Source organism: Bombina bombina, chromosome 9, assembly GCF_027579735.1.
Source record: "Bombina bombina isolate aBomBom1 chromosome 9, aBomBom1.pri, whole genome shotgun sequence".
In the NCBI taxonomy this organism is placed as follows: domain Eukaryota; kingdom Metazoa; phylum Chordata; class Amphibia; order Anura; family Bombinatoridae; genus Bombina; species Bombina bombina.
In genome coordinates this window covers 68390247-68409095 of record NC_069507.1, presented here as the reverse complement: position 1 = coordinate 68409095, position 18849 = coordinate 68390247, and the positions used below count along the sequence as shown (strand labels likewise).

At 37.9% G+C, this 18849-nt stretch overlaps 1 protein-coding gene across 1 annotated transcript in view; it reads right to left on the bottom strand.

Annotated features, from left to right (window-relative positions):
- The window catches only part of RASSF4 (Ras association domain family member 4), a 479342-nt gene that overhangs the window by 25970 nt on the left and 434523 nt on the right, over window positions 1-18849 (bottom strand). The window contains exons 9-10 of the mRNA XM_053692194.1: window positions 15527-15578; window positions 3782-3903 (exon numbers count right to left, since the gene is read on the bottom strand). Of these exons, the coding sequence (XP_053548169.1) occupies window positions 3782-3903; window positions 15527-15578 (174 nt within the window). The remainder of the gene's footprint in view (window positions 1-3781; window positions 3904-15526; window positions 15579-18849) is intronic.

Below are 18849 nucleotides of genomic sequence, written 5' to 3'. Positions count from 1 at the left end.
GGACGATGTCCTTGTCCTGTGGGATGGGACAGCGGAAGAATTCAATGAATTCGTTGCTGCCCTGAACCATAATGACAAAAACATTATTTTGACATCAGAAACAAATACAACAGAACTAAACTTTCTGGATGTTACTTTGAAAAAAGAGGGTCTAAAAATAGTCACGGAAAACTATAGGAAAAAGAACGCTACTAATAACATCTTACATGCAGATAGTAGTCACCCAGAACACCTTAAAAAAGGGATTCCTTATGGTCAATTCCTCCGGCTGAGGAGGAATTGCTCTTCTTTATCAAAATTTGACACTCATGCGTCACTGATGAAAGAGAGGTTTCTAAAAAGAGGTTACTCAAATAAGTGTCTCAAGAAATCCCTCTGGAAAGCTAGAAATATGTCTAGGGATGACCTTTTGTATCGAAATAACCCCAAAAAAGAAAAAAGTGAGATTAGATTTATTTCTAATTTCAACAATCAATGGGAGAGTATTAGGTCAGTTTTTAAGAAAATTGGCACATCTTATCCCTAGATGATAAAGTGAAAAGCGTGATAGGAGATACTCCACTCCTAACAGACAGAAAGGCACAGAGCTTAAAGGATAAACTGGTGAGAAGCCAATTCCTAAGGGACAGAGGTATCAAAGGTAGCTTTCCATGTGGGCACTGTGTATACTGTGCCCACATGGATAGCACTAAACAATTCTCTGTCCAGGATGGAAAGATTTTTTATATAAAATTTTTCTTTAATTGCAGATCAGAAGGGGTAATATATATTCTACAGTGCTGCTGCCTGGCCTTCTATGTTGGAAAAACCAAGAGAATGGTGAAGGACCGGGTACAGGAGCATAGAGACGATATACTTCACTCCAGGGATACAAATGTTGCCAGACATTTCTGTACTGTACACAATGGCAATGTAGATTCATTAAAATTTACCATCATAGATAAAGGCATCACGAATGGACGTGGTGGTAATAATGACAGGGTCCTCTTACAAAAAGAGGCCAAATGGATTTAGAGATTGGGATCTAGAATCCCAAAAGGTCTGAATGATAAGCTGGAATTTGCCCACTTTATGTAAATAATTATTTCTAATGGTTAAGCATCCGTTTGTAGTGTATGCCAGATTTGAGGGTGAATTCTATTTGATCTCTGTTGTGTAGAAAATATTGGGGGTAACTAGGAATTAGGTTGAACCAAATAATAAGTATTTTACACAACATAGAGCTCTGTTGTTTATTCTTTACTCATACAGGGTTAAATGTAATACAGCTTTAAGAAATTGCAAGGCTGCTTGGATGGATCACCTGTAAGTAATTAGGTATCTGTATAAAATAGGATGTCCGGTGAGGACTCTATATGCCCTGATGATCCCCTGTAACACATACTGGAGGTGGGGGAGAAACGTGCGTTGGCACTATGTGTTTGGAAACCCAGGTATAAGTTGACTGTACTCTGGGATTTGATTTTCAGTGCAAAAGTCTAACCTGTTCCCTGAATCATCTGCTTACAAAGAGACACTTTGGCTCCACATATGCAGCAGGACAGTCCAAATGATTGAGTTATGTGCTGATTAAGCTATGGTGGTGGAGTGAGCGGCTTGAAAGTGTGCTTTTGAATGCGGTAAGGACTTGCCTATATGAGAGGTGATTACATACGATACATCTTGGTATCCCACCTTGTCAGAAACTTTGACAAGCTTCACAGCGATATGCCGATTCAACTGGGCGTCTTCTGACCTATGAAAAGGTTTTCTTCCGCTTACAGCCACTCACGGTCCCTGGTGACACTCCGCCACTCCTACTTTGGACTACGTCACATAAAAAGGAGTCATCGTAAGCGCTTGCAAGCTGAAAGCCGTTGGGAACAGCAGAACGGAAAACTCTAAGCTAAGTACCTGTCTCTTTCCAACTAAGGAGTCACATTTGTGAATGACTATATATGCAGCAGGAATAGCTGCGGTTTGAATCATGCAATATTGAGGAGATGTGCTTTTATCTTACAAGAGCGTTCAAGCACTACAAACATAACCTATATCACATTTATGTATGGACTGTAGTTATTCATATATATATGCATGCTGCCTAGTTTACATATGTCCTGCCAGTTGGTTAAGTATATTCCTAGGTTGTACACTATCTGTGTTGATTAACCCCTTCATTTAGTGGTGTATTATCTTGATATAGAACAGAGAGAGAATTAGGTTACTTTGCACTTTAAATGTTTTAAGTTAGAATTCGCTTTCTGCTGTGGTGTTTTTACACTGACAGATAATACTTTTTATACTGAATTGTATTTTGGGAAATAAATTGTGTATTGGAAAATTTCCTCTGTGTGCCTTTTTTAATCCCTTGCTGATCTAGGGTATTAATATATATCCTGGTATATTTTTCTTTCTCTATATATATTATAATTTTCTTGAAGGGTGGCACCATTGAGAATATATTATAGCAATATTACCTACTCTCTCACGCTTTTTGTATGTATATATATATATATATATATATATATATATATATATATATATATATATATATATATATATATATAAAATTCTTGGTGTCATCTACACCTTAACAAAACATGTTCTACAATGATAACCTTTTATATAATAAATATAAATTTACTGTTATTAAATAAAGTGCTCGAAATACATTCCAAAGAAGACCACCAAATCCCTATACACTCACCAGACCTCATCATAAAATGTAAATGTATTTCTATTATTTTACAGTTAAAGATCTACAGCTTCAGTATGAAACTATTTTAGCTGATGAGACACTTTTTTTCTCACAAACATGTCCTGTGTCTGATAGTTATGAGCGTTAGTAAACTGATGACCATGTTGAGATGTTTGAAATACATTCTACGGAACAGAAAGTGTCTTGAAAGTTTTATCCTGTCCTGTCTGAACCTTCCCTCAAATTATATCAAGAATGCTTTTTTTATGTATACAACTCTTAAACAAAACATTTCAATTGCATACACTTCTTTGTGCCCTCATCTTAACTCTTGCACTTACAATAACGTGCAGTTCATCCCAATCCCAGGTATTTATGATAACATATGCTCATACCCACTACACCTACATAGCACACATTAGCTGTGCACTTACTGTAATACAGAAATCTGAACATACCTAATACACCTACATAGTACACACAGACACTCATTCACTTTGTACTTATAGTAATACAGAGATCTACACATACCTAATACACCTACCATAGCACACACAGACACTCATTCACTTTGTACTTCTAGTAATACAGAGATCTGTACATTCCTAATACACCTACCATAGCACACACAGTGCCTCATTCTATGTGTACTTAACAAAAACATTCCTTGTGCACTTACTGAACTTACAAAAAGTATCTAATTTTGGGTGCATTTACAGTAACACAGAGATGAACATACCATAACACAAAGAGCCCTTAATTCCTTATGCATTTAAGGTAACACAAATGCTGCACATACCCAATGCATTCAGCAAGTGCACTAGCCAGAACAAAAATATCCACACACTACCTTTGCAATTTTCATATCACACAGAACTGCTCACACCTAATACAACTACTGCTGGAACACATGTAGTCATACACTGCCTGAGTGCTTATTATACAAGAGACTACTTTTCCCTCCAATGCATTTGCCATAAAAGTCAAATATCTGAAACATACATCTGTTATGACACACATACTTCTCCTTTTCCCATCATACATCTACACATACATATTAGTGCCCAATCCATGGACATATCAGCTGCAAACACTAAACCTTACATCATGTGACACCTCCTCTCCCAGGTCAGTCTCCATGAGAAATATTTTGGCTATCCTTTCACAAGGGCCATGTAGTATCCTGCAGATCAGTGGAAACTCTGTATCTCCTAATTTGGTTCGTTCTGGACAGGGAGAAGAGGACAGGACATTATGCAGCTTAGTCAATCACAAATACAAAATAAAATAAAACAAGATATTTTATGTAGTGATAAATCTTTGTTCACAATGAGTGACAGCACATAGTTGTAGATTTACCTTCCACCATGTTGAAGAGGTAAAATAAGCATTTTGACTTTATTAGTAAGAAAAAGAGCTTTCAGTCTTTCTTGATAGCTACACTTGAAAGTTATTAATATTGGTAAGTTATTATAGCACAGGTGGAGATGGAGTCCTAACGTATAAAATATGCAAGCGTTAATCTGTATCTTTAGTTCACAAAACTTTTCTTCCATATAAGTCAAAAACTAATGCAAACAAATTAGACATAATTATTGTGTGTGAATATGTACAGTGAAGACCATGTTGCTTCAGTTTCTCTGTCTTTGTATCGTTACAGCCCCAGCTGTAGTGACACGCTCTAATTCACATAGGCTTTATGAATTGGCAATTAAATCCAACATGCTATAGAATCTTTTGAGATATTTAAAAAATATATATATATTTTCATGTGTTTTATTTATTGAAAAGTATCCTTAGATGCTACATTGCTATGGCTGTACCAGTAGTGGGGTACAGATGCCAGAGGATGACCGTGAATTACAGGTTGCAACAAGTTAAGTCACCCCACAAAAATATCCGGTGTCTTTTTTTGTTATTTCACAACTCATACTATCACTGAATGTTTGGTTACAACCAGGGGCAGCTATGATTTGTTACACGTGTGGCAATTATATTCAATACGGACAAGTTTGCAACTTGCAATGAATTAATCATGATTTAGGATCCCTGCTTTTTAATGGTTTACCCCATACATTCTACTAGGCAGTAACTTTTTAAGACTCTTAAGGCAAGTTCATAGACTCAAAGATTATGAGTTTTTTTTTTTTTTTTTTTGTCTCAGATTCACCACACTGGAATGTGGCCCTATTTTTATTTTTTATTTCACCACCACTCCTATGGCTAGCCCAACTCTGAGGTAGTCAGTAAGTGACCAGCAGGATTAAAAGATGGGTGGATAGATAATATAATCATGGGGACTGAGTATAAAGAAGGAAGGTAATGGTGACAAATATGTTCTTTCTTAAAGGGACAGTCTAGTCAAAAATAAACTTTCATGATTCACATAGGGCATGTAATTTTAAGCAACTTTCCAATTTACTTTTATAATCAATTTTGCTTTGTTCTCTTGGTATTTTAGTTGAAAGCTAAACCTAGGAGGCTCATATGCAATTTTTTTAGCCCTTGAAGGCCACCTCTTATCTGAATGCATTTTAAAATCTTTTGACAACTAGAGGGCATTAGTTTATGTGTGCCATATAGATAACATTGTGCTCACGCTCGTGGAGTTACCTTGGAGTCAGCACGGATTGGCTACAATGCAAGTCTTTTAAAATACTGAAATAAGGGGGCAGTCTGCAGAGCCTTGGATATAAGGCAATCACAGAGGTAAAAAGTATATTAATATAACTTTGTTGGTTATGTAAAACTGGGGAATGGATAATAAAGAGATTATCTATCTTTTTAAACAATAACAAATTCTGCTGTAGACTTTCCCTTTAAACAAATGTGCTGGTTTTGGCACTCCATAAGGTTTCCGGCATAGTCTAAAGGCAGCTGTATAGTGGGGCAAACATTATGCTGTACCAACAAACTTGAGTGATCGCTGGAGACTGACTTAATCTTACATAAACCCAAACTCTTTTGTAGATTAAAAAATAATAAAAAAGGCAATCCAAATAAAACAAACATTTCCAACAAAACCAAGAAGGGTATAAAACTTCCATTATATCTCAATAAGAAGGTAGAAATCGGACTGGAGCATTATAAGGGTGATGTTGTGGATTTGAAGGTGTCTGGATTTTTATTATTATCTATCAATCTTACTTGTATAATCTGTCATAAAACAAGTATTCTCCCATTATGGCATTCTGCTATAATAAATACTATAATGAATACTGTGAACGCAAGGTTATAAGGCAGGTGATTACCGGATGTTAAAATGTAATCTGTGGTGCATTGGAAGGACAAAACATGACAGGAAGCCATACCTTCTTGTCAGTGGGTTTTTTCAGCTAACATTTTTAAGAGATATCATAGTAAAAGTATTGTGAGCCCATAGATACAAACTTTATCTGGTTTATATACTTAACCCTATAGCTATAATTTAACTAATATATAAATTATTTTAAATTACTGAGAAGGAAATAAAATGTTGCTTTGTTAACATTACACTGTCATAAACTTGTTATTCTAAATTAATCCACCTAAATACATTTTATGATAAAGATTTCAAACATGTAAAATATTTGCATTGGGTATTTATTTATTTTTAGAACAATATACCACTTTGTAAAATATAATAATAAAAAATATATATTATATATATATATATATATATATATATATATATATATATATATATATATATATATATATTTATATATACATACACACAGTTGTATGCAAACATTTAGGCACCCCTGACAATTTCCATGATTTTCATTTATAAATAATTGGGTGTTTGGATCAGCAATTTCATTTTGATCTATCAAATAACTGAAGGACACAGTAATATTTCAGTAGTGAAATTAGGTTTATTGGATTAACAGAACATGTGCAATATGCATCAAAACAAAATTAGACAGGTGCATACATTTGGGCACCCTTGTCATTTTGTTGATTTGAATACCTGTAACTACCTAGAACTGATTAATTGGAACAAACAATTGGTTTGGTGAGCCCATTAAGCCTTGAACTTCAAAGACAGGTGCATCCAATTATGAGAAAAGGTATTTAACCCCTTAAAGACCAGCGACGTACCCTGTATGTCGCTGGCCTTTTTTTGGGACTTGATTGTTTTATAGCACGGTCTTGCCACCAGCGTTGAGACTGCTCTATTCCACAAAGCCTGCTGGAGGGAGGGAATTAATAGCGTGTTCTTGCTAGACTTGTGCTATTATGTCCTGAAAAAACCCTTAACGACCAGTGACATACAGGGTACATTGTGGTCATTAAGGGGTTAAGGTGGCCAATTGCAAGTTGTTGTTCTCTTTGACTTTCCTCTGAAGAGTGGCAACATGGGGCCTCACAACAACTCTCAAATGACCTGAAAACAAAGATTGTTCAACATTATGGTTTAGGGGAAGGCTACAAAAAGCTATTGCAGAGATTTAAGAGGTCAGTGTACACTGTGAGGAACATAGTGAGGAAATGGAAGACCACAGGCACAGTTCTTGTTAAGGCAGAAGTTGCAGGCCAAGTAAAATATCGGAGAGGCAAAGGATGGTGAGAACGGTCAAAAACAGCCGACAGACCTCCTCCAAAGACCTACAACATCATCTTGCTGCAGATGGTGTCACTGTGCATCACACTTTGCACAAGGAGAAGCTGTATAGGAGAGTGATGCGAAAGAAGCTTTTTCTGCACACACGCAACAGACAGAGTCGCTTGAGGTATGCAAACGTACATTTGGACAAGCCAGCTTCATTTTGGAAGAAGGTGCTGTGGACTGATGAAACAAAGATTGAGTTATTTGGTCATAACAAGGGGCGTTATGCATGGCGGCAAAAGAAAACAGCTTCCAAGACAAACACTTGCTACCCACAGTAAAATTTGGTGGATGTTCTATCATGCTGTGGGGCTGTGTAGCCAGTTCCGGTACTGGGAATCTTGTTAAAGTTGAGGGTCGCATGGATTACACTCAATATCAGCAGATACTTGAGAATAATGTTGAGGAATTAGTCACAAAGTTGAAGTTACGCCGGGGCTGGATATTTCAACAAGACAACGACCCAAAACACTGCTCAAAATCTACTCTGGAATTTATGCAGAGGGACAAGTACAATGTTCTGGAATGGCCATCCCAGTCCCCAGACCTGAATATCATGGAAAATCTGTGGGGTGATTTGAAGCGGGCTGTCCATCAAACCTAACTGAACTGGAGATGTTTCGCAAGGAGGAATGGTCCAAAATACCTTCATCCAGAATCCAGACACTCATTACAGGCTTTATGAAGTGCATAGAGGCTGTTATTTCTGCTAAAGGAGGCTCTACTAAATATTATTGCAATATTTCTGTTGGGGTGCCCAAATTTATGCACCTGTCGAATTTTGTTTGGATGCATATTGCACATTTTCTGTTAATCCAATAAACCTCATTTCACTACTGAACTATTACTGTGTCCTTCATTTTGTTGATAGATCAAAATGAAATTGGCGATCCAAACACCCTATTATTTATAAATGAAAATCATGGAAATTGTCAGGGGTGCCTAAACTTTTGCATACAACTGAATATAGTATTTTAACACTCTATCAGCTAGATTACCAGTTTTGAGCGCTATAGGGATTTTAACGACCGCCACAAAAGCAGCGTTATTTCACCTCCCTATAGTGCTGGTATCACGAGTTTTAAAAAAGCAGGTTTGTGCGGGCGATATGGTTGCATTGAGCTCCATACCGCACAGAAATTAAGCGCTGCTTTGACGTGCTTGTTCATGATTTCCCCATAGACATCAATGGGGAGAGCCGCCAGCAAAAAAAAAAGCCTAACACCTACGATCGCGGAATGAAAAGCTTCGTAACGCAGCCCCATTGATGTCTATAGGGAAATAAAAAATTAAGTTTAATTTTAACACCCTAACATAAACCCATAATCTGCTGCCCCTGGCATCGCCGACACCTAAATACAGTTATTAACCCCTAATCTGCCGCCCCCGATATCGCCCCCACCTACATACAGTTATTAACCCCTAATCTGCCACCCCCTACATAAAACTATTAACCCCCAATCTGCCACTCCCGATGTCGCCACCACTATACTAAAGTTATTAACCCCTAAACCTCTGGCCTCCCACATCACTACAAGTCACAATTATTAACTAAATAATTCCTATTTAAAACTAAATACAAACTAACCTGTAAAATAAAACCTAAGCTAGCTACAATATAACTAATAGTTATATTGTAGCTAGCTTAGGTTTTATTTCACAGGTTTGTATTTATTTTAACTACTTAGACTAGTCAGTAAATAGTTATTAACTATTTACTAACTACCTAGTTAAAATAAATACAAACTAACCTGTGAAATAAAACCTAATCTGCCTTACACTAAAACCTAACATTACAAAAAAATAAACACTAAAATTACAAAAAATAAGAAACAAATTATCAAAAATAAAAAGAATTACACCTAATCTAATAGCCCTATCAAAATAAAAAGCCCCCCCAAAATAAAAAAACCCTAGCCTACAATAAACTACCAATGGCCCTTAAAAGGGCCTTTTGTGGGGCATTGCCCCAAACATATAAGCTCTTTTACCTGTAAAAAAAAAAATACAAACACGCCCCAACAGTAAAACCCACCACCCCCACAACCACCCCCCCCAAATAAAATAACTATCTAAAAAAATGAAGCTCCCTATTGCCTCAAAAAGGGCATTTGTATGGGCATTGCCCTTAAAAGGGCATTTAGCTCTTTTACATGCCCATACCCTAAACTAAAAATAAAACCCACTCAAAAAACCCTTAAAAAAACCTAAGTAAAGTCAGTTGAAGCTAGTTCCTGACGGAGGTGCGCCCAGGGTAGTACTAATGGAGGTCTGTCCGAGTAATCCAATAGGAAGGCCGCTCTTCTGTAACGTGTGTCCACGAAGAAAGAATCTGTAGTAGGGAAAAGGAAGGCGCCAATAGGGTAATATCGCTAAAACCCAGATAAAAGTACAGAGATGGAAGAAACCAATACTCACAAACCAAGCGGCACTATTTTAAAAAATGTTTTAAAATCAAAGCATCAAAGCAACGCGTTTCTCGGCTACACAGAGCCGTTTAACAGCCTGATGAAACGGCTCTGTGTAGCCGAGAAACGCGTTGCTTTGATGCTTTGATTTTAAAACATTTTAATAAAATTGTTTTAACTTTACCCTGCTGGAGTTTGCTCTCCCCTCTATCCATTTGTGGACTGTGCAATTTTTGGCTAGCTGGAGTTGCGGACACTGTTTACTGCTATTCGCCTGTTCCTCCGTTAGTGTACAGATCTTCGGCGCACAAGGAGGAAGGTGTGTCACTCTCCAGAGATCCTGATTGGCCTTACGGAACCCGGCCCGGCTCGAGGATTAGCTGCTGCCTTTGTATGTCTTCCGGGCGACGTTTGAGGTCCCGGATTGCTGTTTCAGGCACGCCATATTGCCGCTTGGTTTGTGAGTATTGGTTTCTTCCATCTCTGTACTTTTATCTGGGTTTTAGCGATATTACCCTATTGGCGCCTTCCTTTTCCCTACTATAAAAAAACCTAACACTAACTAATTAAAGATTAGTTTTTTTAGATAGTTATTTTATTTGGGGGGTTCGTTGTGGGGGTGGTGGGTTTTACTGTTGGGGGGTGTTTGTATTTTTTTTTTTTTACAGGTAAAAGAGCTGATATCTTTGGGGCAATGCCCCACAAAGGGCCCTTTTAAGGGCCACTGGTAGTTTATTGTAGGCTAGGTTTTTTTTTATTGGGGGGGGTATTTTGATAGGGCTATTAGATTAGGTGTAATTCTTTTTTATTTTTGATCATTTGTTTCTTATTTTTCGTAATTTTTTTGTAATTAGATACTTTTTGTAATTTCTAGAGTACTGTTAGGATTTCTTTAATGTGTAGTTTAGTTTAATTTAATTGGTAGTTAGTTTAATTGTAGTTTAATAATTATCTTAGTTTAATTGTTAGTTTAAAATTAATTTAATTTGACAGGTAAATTTTAATTTAATTTAAGATAGGGAAATTATAATTTTAATATAAAGTTAGGGGGGCGTTAGGTTTAGGGGTTAATATTTTATTTTAGTATATTTTGTTGTGGGGGCTTTCGGTTTAGGGGTTAGTTTATTTAAGTATATTCCGTTGTGGGGGGCTTGCAGTTTAGAGGTTAATAGGTTTATTATAGTGGCGGTGTGGGTGGATGACAGATTAGGGGTTAATAATATTTAAATAGTGTTTGCGATGCAGGAGGGCGGCAGTTTAGGGGTTAATAGGTTTATTATAGTGGCGACGATGTCAGGGTTAATGCATTTTAATAGTGGCAGCGATGTTCAGAGCAACAGATTAGGGATTAATACATTTATTATAGTGTTTGTGATGCGGGAGGGCCTCGGTTTAGGGGTTAATAGGTAGTTTATGGGTGTTAGCATACATTTTAACACTTTAGTTATGAGTTTTATGGTACAGCTTTGTAACATAAAACTCATAACTACTTACTTTAGATTGGCTAAAAGGTGTGCGGTACACCTATACTGACAAGACTTGTAATAGCAGCGTTAGGGAAAATGAAGCGTTATGGGCCATAACGCTGCTTTTTCACTCATAACGACAAACTCGTAATCTAGCTGAATGTCTTAGATTTATTCATTATGCTCTGTATTTATAAATTTTGAAAAAATATGGCACATCAAATTTATAGCTGACACTGGAACACTGGATAATTAACAAAATATGAATAAATACAAAAACACTTTAAACACAGTCGCCTAGATTTAGAGTTTTGCGGCCAAAGGGGTGCGTTAGCTACGCGTGCTTTTTTCTGGCCGCACCTTTTAAATACCGCTGGTATTTAGAGTTCACAGAAGGGCTGCGTTAGGCTCCAAAAAAGGAGCGTATAGCATACTTACCGCAACTGCAACTCTCGATACCAGCGGTGCTTACGGACGCGGCCAGCTTAAAAAACGTGCTCAATGGGGCAGTTTGAGCTGAAAAAAAACCTAACACCTGCAAAAAAGCAGCGTTCAGCTCCTAACGCAGCCCCATTGTTTCCTATGGGGAAACACTTCCTAAGTCTGCACCTAACACCCTAACATGTACCCCAAGTCTAAACACCCCTAACCTTACACTTATTAACCCCTAATCTGCCGCCCCCGCTATCGCTGACCCCTGCATTTTATTATTAACCCCTAATCTGCCGCTCCGTACACCGCCGCAACCGACATTATCCCTATGTACCCCTAATCTGCTGCCCCTAAGACCGCCGACCCCTATATTATATTTATTAACCCCTAATCTGCCCCCCACAACGTCGCCGCCAGCTACCTACAATAATTAACCCCTAATCTGCCGACCGCATCTCACCGCTACTATAATAAAGTTATTAACCCCTAATCCGCCTCACTCCCGCCTCAATAACCCTATAAGAAATAGTATTAACCCCTAATCTGCCCTCCCTAACATCGCCGACACCTAATTTCAATTATTAACCCCTAATCTGCCGACCGGAGCTCGCCGCTACTATAATAAATGTATTAACCCCTAAAGCTAAGTCTAAACCTAACACTAACACCCCCCTAAGTTAAATATAATTTAAATCTAACTAAATAAATTAACTCTTATTAAAAAAATTATCCTATTTAAAGCTAAATACTTACCTGTAAAATAAACCCTAATATAGCTACAATATAAATTATAATTATATTGTAGCTATTTTAGGATTAATATTTATTTTACAGGCAACTTTGTATTTATTTTAACCAGGTACAATAGCTATTAAATAGTTAATAACTATTTAATAGCTAAAACAGTTAAAATAATAACAAAATTACCTGTAAAATAAATCCTAACCTAAGTTACAATTAAACCTAACACTACACTATCATTAAATAAATTAAATACAATACCTACAAATAACTACAATTAAATAAACTAACTAAAGTACAAAAAATAAAAAACAACTAAGTTACAAAAAATAAAAAAATATTTACAAACATTAGAAAAATATTACAACAATTTTAAACTAATTACACATACTCTAAGCCCCCTAATAAAATAACAAAGACCCCCAAAATAAAAAAATGCCCTACCCTATTCTAAATTAAAAAAGTTCAAAGCTCTTTTACCTTACCAGCCCGGAAAAGGGCCATTTGCGGGGCATGCCCCAAATAATTCAGCTCTTTTGCCTGTAAAAAAAAACATACAATACCCCCCCCAACATTACAACCCACCACCCACATACCCCTAATCTAACCCAAACCCCCCTTAAATAAACCTAACACTAAGCCCCTGAAGATCTTCCTACCTTATCTTCACCATGCCAGGTTCACCGATCCGTCCTCCGAAGTCTTCATCCAAGCCTCCGTCTTCATCCAAGCCCAAGCGGGGGCTGGCGATCCATAATCCGGCTGAAGTCTTCTATCAAGCGGCAGCTGAAGAGGTCCAGAAGAGGCTCCAAAGTCTTCCTCCTATCCGGGCAGAAGAGTAGATCCGGACCGGCAACCATCTTCTTCAAAGCGGTGACAAGCGGCTCCATGTTGAAGACCTCCAGCGCGGATCCATCCTCTTCTTGTGACGTCCTAAGGCTGATCGGAACAGCCAATAGAATGCGAGCTCAATCTGATTGGCTGATCGGATCAGCCAATCGGATTGAACTTGAATCTGATTGGCTGATTCCATCAGCCAATCAGAATTTTCCTACCTTAATTCCGATTGGCTGATAGAATCCTATCAGCCAATCGGAATTCGAGGGACGCCATCTTGGATGACGTCCCTTAAAGGAACCTTCATTCGGACTTAGGACGTCGCAAGAAGAGGATGGATCCGCGCCGGAGGTCTTCAACATGGAGCCGCTTGTCACCGCTTTGGAAAAGATGGTTGCCGGTCCGGATCTACTCTTCTGCCCGGATAGGAGGAAGACTTTGGAGCCTCTTCTGGACCTCTTCAGCCGCCGCTTGATAGAAGACTTCAGCCGGATTATGGATCGCCAGCCCCCGCTTGGGCTTGGATGAAGACGGAGGCTTGGATGAAGACTTCGGAGGACGGATCGGTGAACCTGGCATGGTGAAGATAAGGTAGGAAGATCTTCAGGGGCTTAGTGTTAGGTTTATTTAAGGGGGGTTTGGGTTAGATTAGGGGTATGTGGGTGGTGGGTTGTAATGTTGGGGGGGGTATTGTATGGGTTTTTTTTACAGGCAAAAGAGCTGAATTATTTGGGGCATTCCCCGCAAATGGCCCTTTTCAGGGCTGGTAAGGTAAAAGAGCTTTGAACTTTTTAAATTTAGAATAGGGTAGGGCATTTTTTTTTATTTTGGGGGTCTTTGTTATTTTATTAGCGGGCTTAGAGTAGGTGTAATTAGTTTAAAATTGTTGTAATATTTTTCTAATGTTTGTAAATATTTTTTTATTTTTTGTAACTTAGTTCTTTTTTATTTTTTGTACTTTAGTTAGTTTATTTAATTGTAGTTATTTGTAGGTATTGTATTTAATTTATTTAATGATAGTGTAGTGTTAGGTTTAATTGTAACTTAGGTTAGGATTTATTTTACAGGTAATTTTGTTATTATTTTAACTATTTTAGCTATTAAATATAATGTAGGTTGCGGCGGTGTAAGGAGCAGCAGATTAGGGGTTAAAAAAAATATGCAGGTGTCAGCGATAGCGGGGGCGGCAGATTAGGGGTTAATAAATATTATGTAGGGGTCGGCGGTGTTAGGGGCAGCAGATTAGGGGTACATAGGGATAACGTAGGTGGCGGCGGTTTGCGGTCGGCAGATTAGGGGTTAAAAATTTTTAATAGAGTGGCGGCGATGTGGGGGGGCCTCGGTTTAGGGGTGCATAGGTAGTTTATGGGTGTTAGTGTACTTTAGAGCACATTAGTTAAGAGCTTTATAAACCGGCGTTAGCCCAGAAAGCTCTTAACTACTGACTTTTTTCTGCGGCTGGAGTTTTGTCGTTAGATTTCTAACGCTCACTTCAGCCAAGACTCTAAATACCGGCCTTAGAAAGATCCCATTGAAAAGATAGGATACGCAAATGGCGTAGGGGGATCTGCGGTATGGAAAAGTCGCGGCTGGAAAGTGAGCGTTAGACCCTTTCCTGACTGACTCCAAATACCAGCGGGCGGTAAAAACCAGCGTTAGGAGCCTCTAACGCTGGTTTTCACGGCTACCGCCCAACTCTAAATCTAGCCGAGTATTTTTATTTAATTTATAAAATTACATTTCATTTTATAAAAATATTTTGATTGGCACACCAATATTTCTTTTAGCCATTTTTCAGTATATCCTAAATATTTACAATTGTAATCTGATTCCTCATTGTATTCCCCATTATTAAAATAGACTATCCATCAAGTACAGAATTAGCACGGAGGCCAGACAATTATTTATTATGAGTAAATTAGTTATATTTTTCTATCCCCCCCCCCTTTTTTTTGTTTAACTGTCATTTTTTTGTTTGTTTTTTATACATGTAATATTTGTTATGTAGTGTGTTCATTTATAATTTTGAAATTCTAGCAGGAATTAAATAAACTGAGACAAAAATGTGTTTAATATAATCTTTCAAAACTAAGAAAGCAAAAAATATACTATATATATATATATATATATATATATATATATTATTTAACTCCGAAAATACTTTCCATATGGCTTTCTGGCTTGCAGCAGTTTTTGAGGTGACTAAGCTAGATACCACAATCAGTGTGAAACAAACTCATATTAAGCTTGCATTCAAATTCAAAGAAGCTTTATTTAAAAATGTTTAAAATAAAACTACCGGGATATACAAAACAAAACAAGGCTTAAATCTACTGTTTTAATGATTAGCAATGTATATATTTGAATAACTTACCTCCTGTCTCATGAAGTAGATAAAGTGCAAACTCTGAAGGACTGTTCTCCACCTGTTTTAATAAAAACATATTTAGTGCAAGCACCATCTTGCCCAAATTAACACACAGTTTTACACTCGCATAAAAACTTGCAGATTTTCTGCTTGGTCTGGGGTGCTCAGAAAGCAAATACAACTTTATGAAAACATCCATAAAAGAAATGTATAGAACAAATATGGGCTGTGTTTATTTAGCTCTGCTTAGTTTAACAAATTGTTTAACAAATCAAACTCCACTCTAGCTGCAATGCTTGACTGAAAGAAAAGAGCTGAGCATAATATGTTTTTTTAATGTTACATTACACAATAGCATGTATGTTTTTTGTGCAATGAATATCAAGGGAATATAACAAGGCTCAGTAATGAAAATGTTTCTGACTTGAAAATACTTCTAATTGATTTCAGCATGCGATAAACAAATATGACATTTAAATCTCTCAGTTAACTATCGGTTACGAGATATAGCCCAAGTGTAATAAGAAAGGGGCTTGGGAAGCGTTTAAAGATGTTGTGCACGGCTTCTTGGGTAACCAAGGAGCTGGAAACTACGTTGAGCTTGGGAACAAACTTCTAGAAAAGTATCATCAATTAGGCTGCAACATGTCGCTCAAAATCCACTTTCTTGACTCTCATCTGGACTTCTTCCCTGACAACTGCAGTGCAGAGAGTCATGAGCATAGTAAGTGGTTCCACCAAGGCATTTCAGCAATGGAACAAAGATATCAGGGTAGGTGAAACGCTTTTATGTTTGCTGACTACTGTTGGACAGTGACGAGAGATGCCCCAGAGGAGGAGTACAAACGTCAACCGAAGAGAAGGTGCTCTCGTGAATAGGCCATACTTTCAATTGCTGTATGTTTTCTCAGTTTCTGTTGTTATTTGCGATTTGATTGAATGAAAACAACTTTCATTTATGTTATATCAAGAAAATAACAGTTTGTTATAATATTATTTTTCATTATGACTATAAGAGGGATATTTATTAAGCCGTCAACCGCAAATACGCTGGAATTCCGCAGCGTAATTGTGGTGAGCCTGATTCACCTTATTTATCAAAGCCTATAGACCGGCAAAAGTTGAAATCTATGACGTAACATACGATCCGCCGGTCTCAATCCGACACAGATCAATGCTTATATCATTACAGATGTTCCGAATACACATTTGGCACTATCTGACTACTTTTGCAAGTTATCAAACTGCTAACAGGTACGCTCGCCACTATTCCAGCCCAGCGTACCTGGTTTTCAATCCGCAACCCTGGAGGCCGCAGATGCCATAGGAATCAATGGGAGTCTGAAAGCAGCGAAAGCTTATGTTCGATGCTGCCAGATATCCCATTGATTTCTATGCTAGAATAAAAGTAACGTTTATACCTAACACCCCAACATAAGCCCTGAGTCTAAACACCCCTAATCTGCCGCCCCGACATTGCCGCCACCTACATAATGTTATTAACCCCTATACCGCCACTCCCGGACCCCACTGCACCTAAATAAAGTTATTAACCCCTATACCGCCACTCCCATACCCCACCGCAACCTACATAATGTTATTAACCCCTATATTGCCGCTCGTGTACCCCACTGCAACCTACATAATGTTATTAACCCCTGTACCGCCGGCTCCCAGACCCCACCACAACCTACATAATGTTATTAACCCCTATTCTGCCGCTCCCGGACCCCGCCACAACTAAATAAAGTTATTAACCCCTAAACGTTCGCTCCCGGAGCCCACTGCAACTAACTAAATGTATTAACCCCTAAACCCCTGGCCTCCCACATCACTACCACTTACTAAAACTATTAGCCCCCCACATCGCCATAAACTAAATTCAGCTATTAACCCCTAAACCTAACAACCCGCTAACTTTACATTAAATATTAACTCATCCCTATCTTATAATAAATTTAAAAACTTACCTTTAGAATTAAAATAAACTATATTAAACTATTAATTAACCTACACTAACTATTTTACTAAAATTACATTAAACTACAAATTAAATGAACTATATTATATATTTAAAAACCTAACCCTACTCAAGTTATTTAAATCTACAATAAAGAATTACTAAGTTACAAAAAACTAACAACTAAGTTATACAAAATAACAAACACTAAGTTACAAAAAAAATTAAACACTAAATTACACAAAATAAAAAATAAATTATCAAATATTTAAACTAATTACACCTAATCTAATAGCCCTATGAAAATAAAAAAGCCCCCCCAAAATAAAAAAAACCCTAGCCTACAATAAACTACCACAAGGTCCTTTTGCAGGGCATTGCCCCAAAGAAATCAGCTCTTTTACCTGTAAAAAATAAATAAATACAAACAACCCCCCCAACAGTAAAATCTACCACCCACACAACCAAACCCCCCAAATAAAATTCTATCTAAAAAACCTAAGCTCCCCATTGCCCTGAAAAGGGCATTTGGATGGGCATTGCCCTTAAAGGGGCATTTAGCTCCTTTTCCGCCCAAAGTCCCTAATCTAAAATTAAAACCCACCCAATAAACCCTTTAAAAAAACCTAACACTAACTCCCGAAGATCCACTTACAGTTTTTGAAGACCCAACATCAATCCTCAATGAAGCGGCAGAAGTCCTCAGCGAAGCCGCCAGAAGTCTTCATCCAAGCAGGCCGAACTATTCATCAAAGATGGCAGAAGTCTTCATCCAGACGGCATCTTCTATCTTCATCCATCCGGCGCGGAGCGGCTCCATCTTCAAGACATCCGGCGCGGAGCATCCTCTTCTTCCAACGTCTTCTGGAACAATGAAGTTTCCCTTTAAATAACGTCATCCAAGATGGCGTCCCTTACATTCCGAATGGCTGATAGAATTCTATTAGCCAATAGGAATTAAGGTGGAAAAAATCCTATTGGCTGTTGCAATCAGCCAATAGGATTGAGCTTTCATCCTATTGGCTGATCCAATCAGACAATAGGATTGAGCTTGCATTTTATTAGCTGATTGGATGGATCTTGGATGACGTCATTTAAAGGGAAACTTCATTGTTCCAGAAGACGTCGGAAGAAGAGGATGCTCCGCGCCAGATGTATTGAAGATGGAGCCGCTCTGCGCCAGATGGATGAAGATAGAAGATGCCGTCTGGACGAAGACTTCTGCAAGCTTGGATGAAGACTTCAGCCCACTTGGATGAAGACTTCTGCCGGCTTCGCTGAGGACTTCTGCCGCTTCGTTGAGGATGGATGTCGGGTCTTCAAAAACTGTAAGTGGATCTTCGGGGGTTAGTGTTAGGCTTTTTAAGGG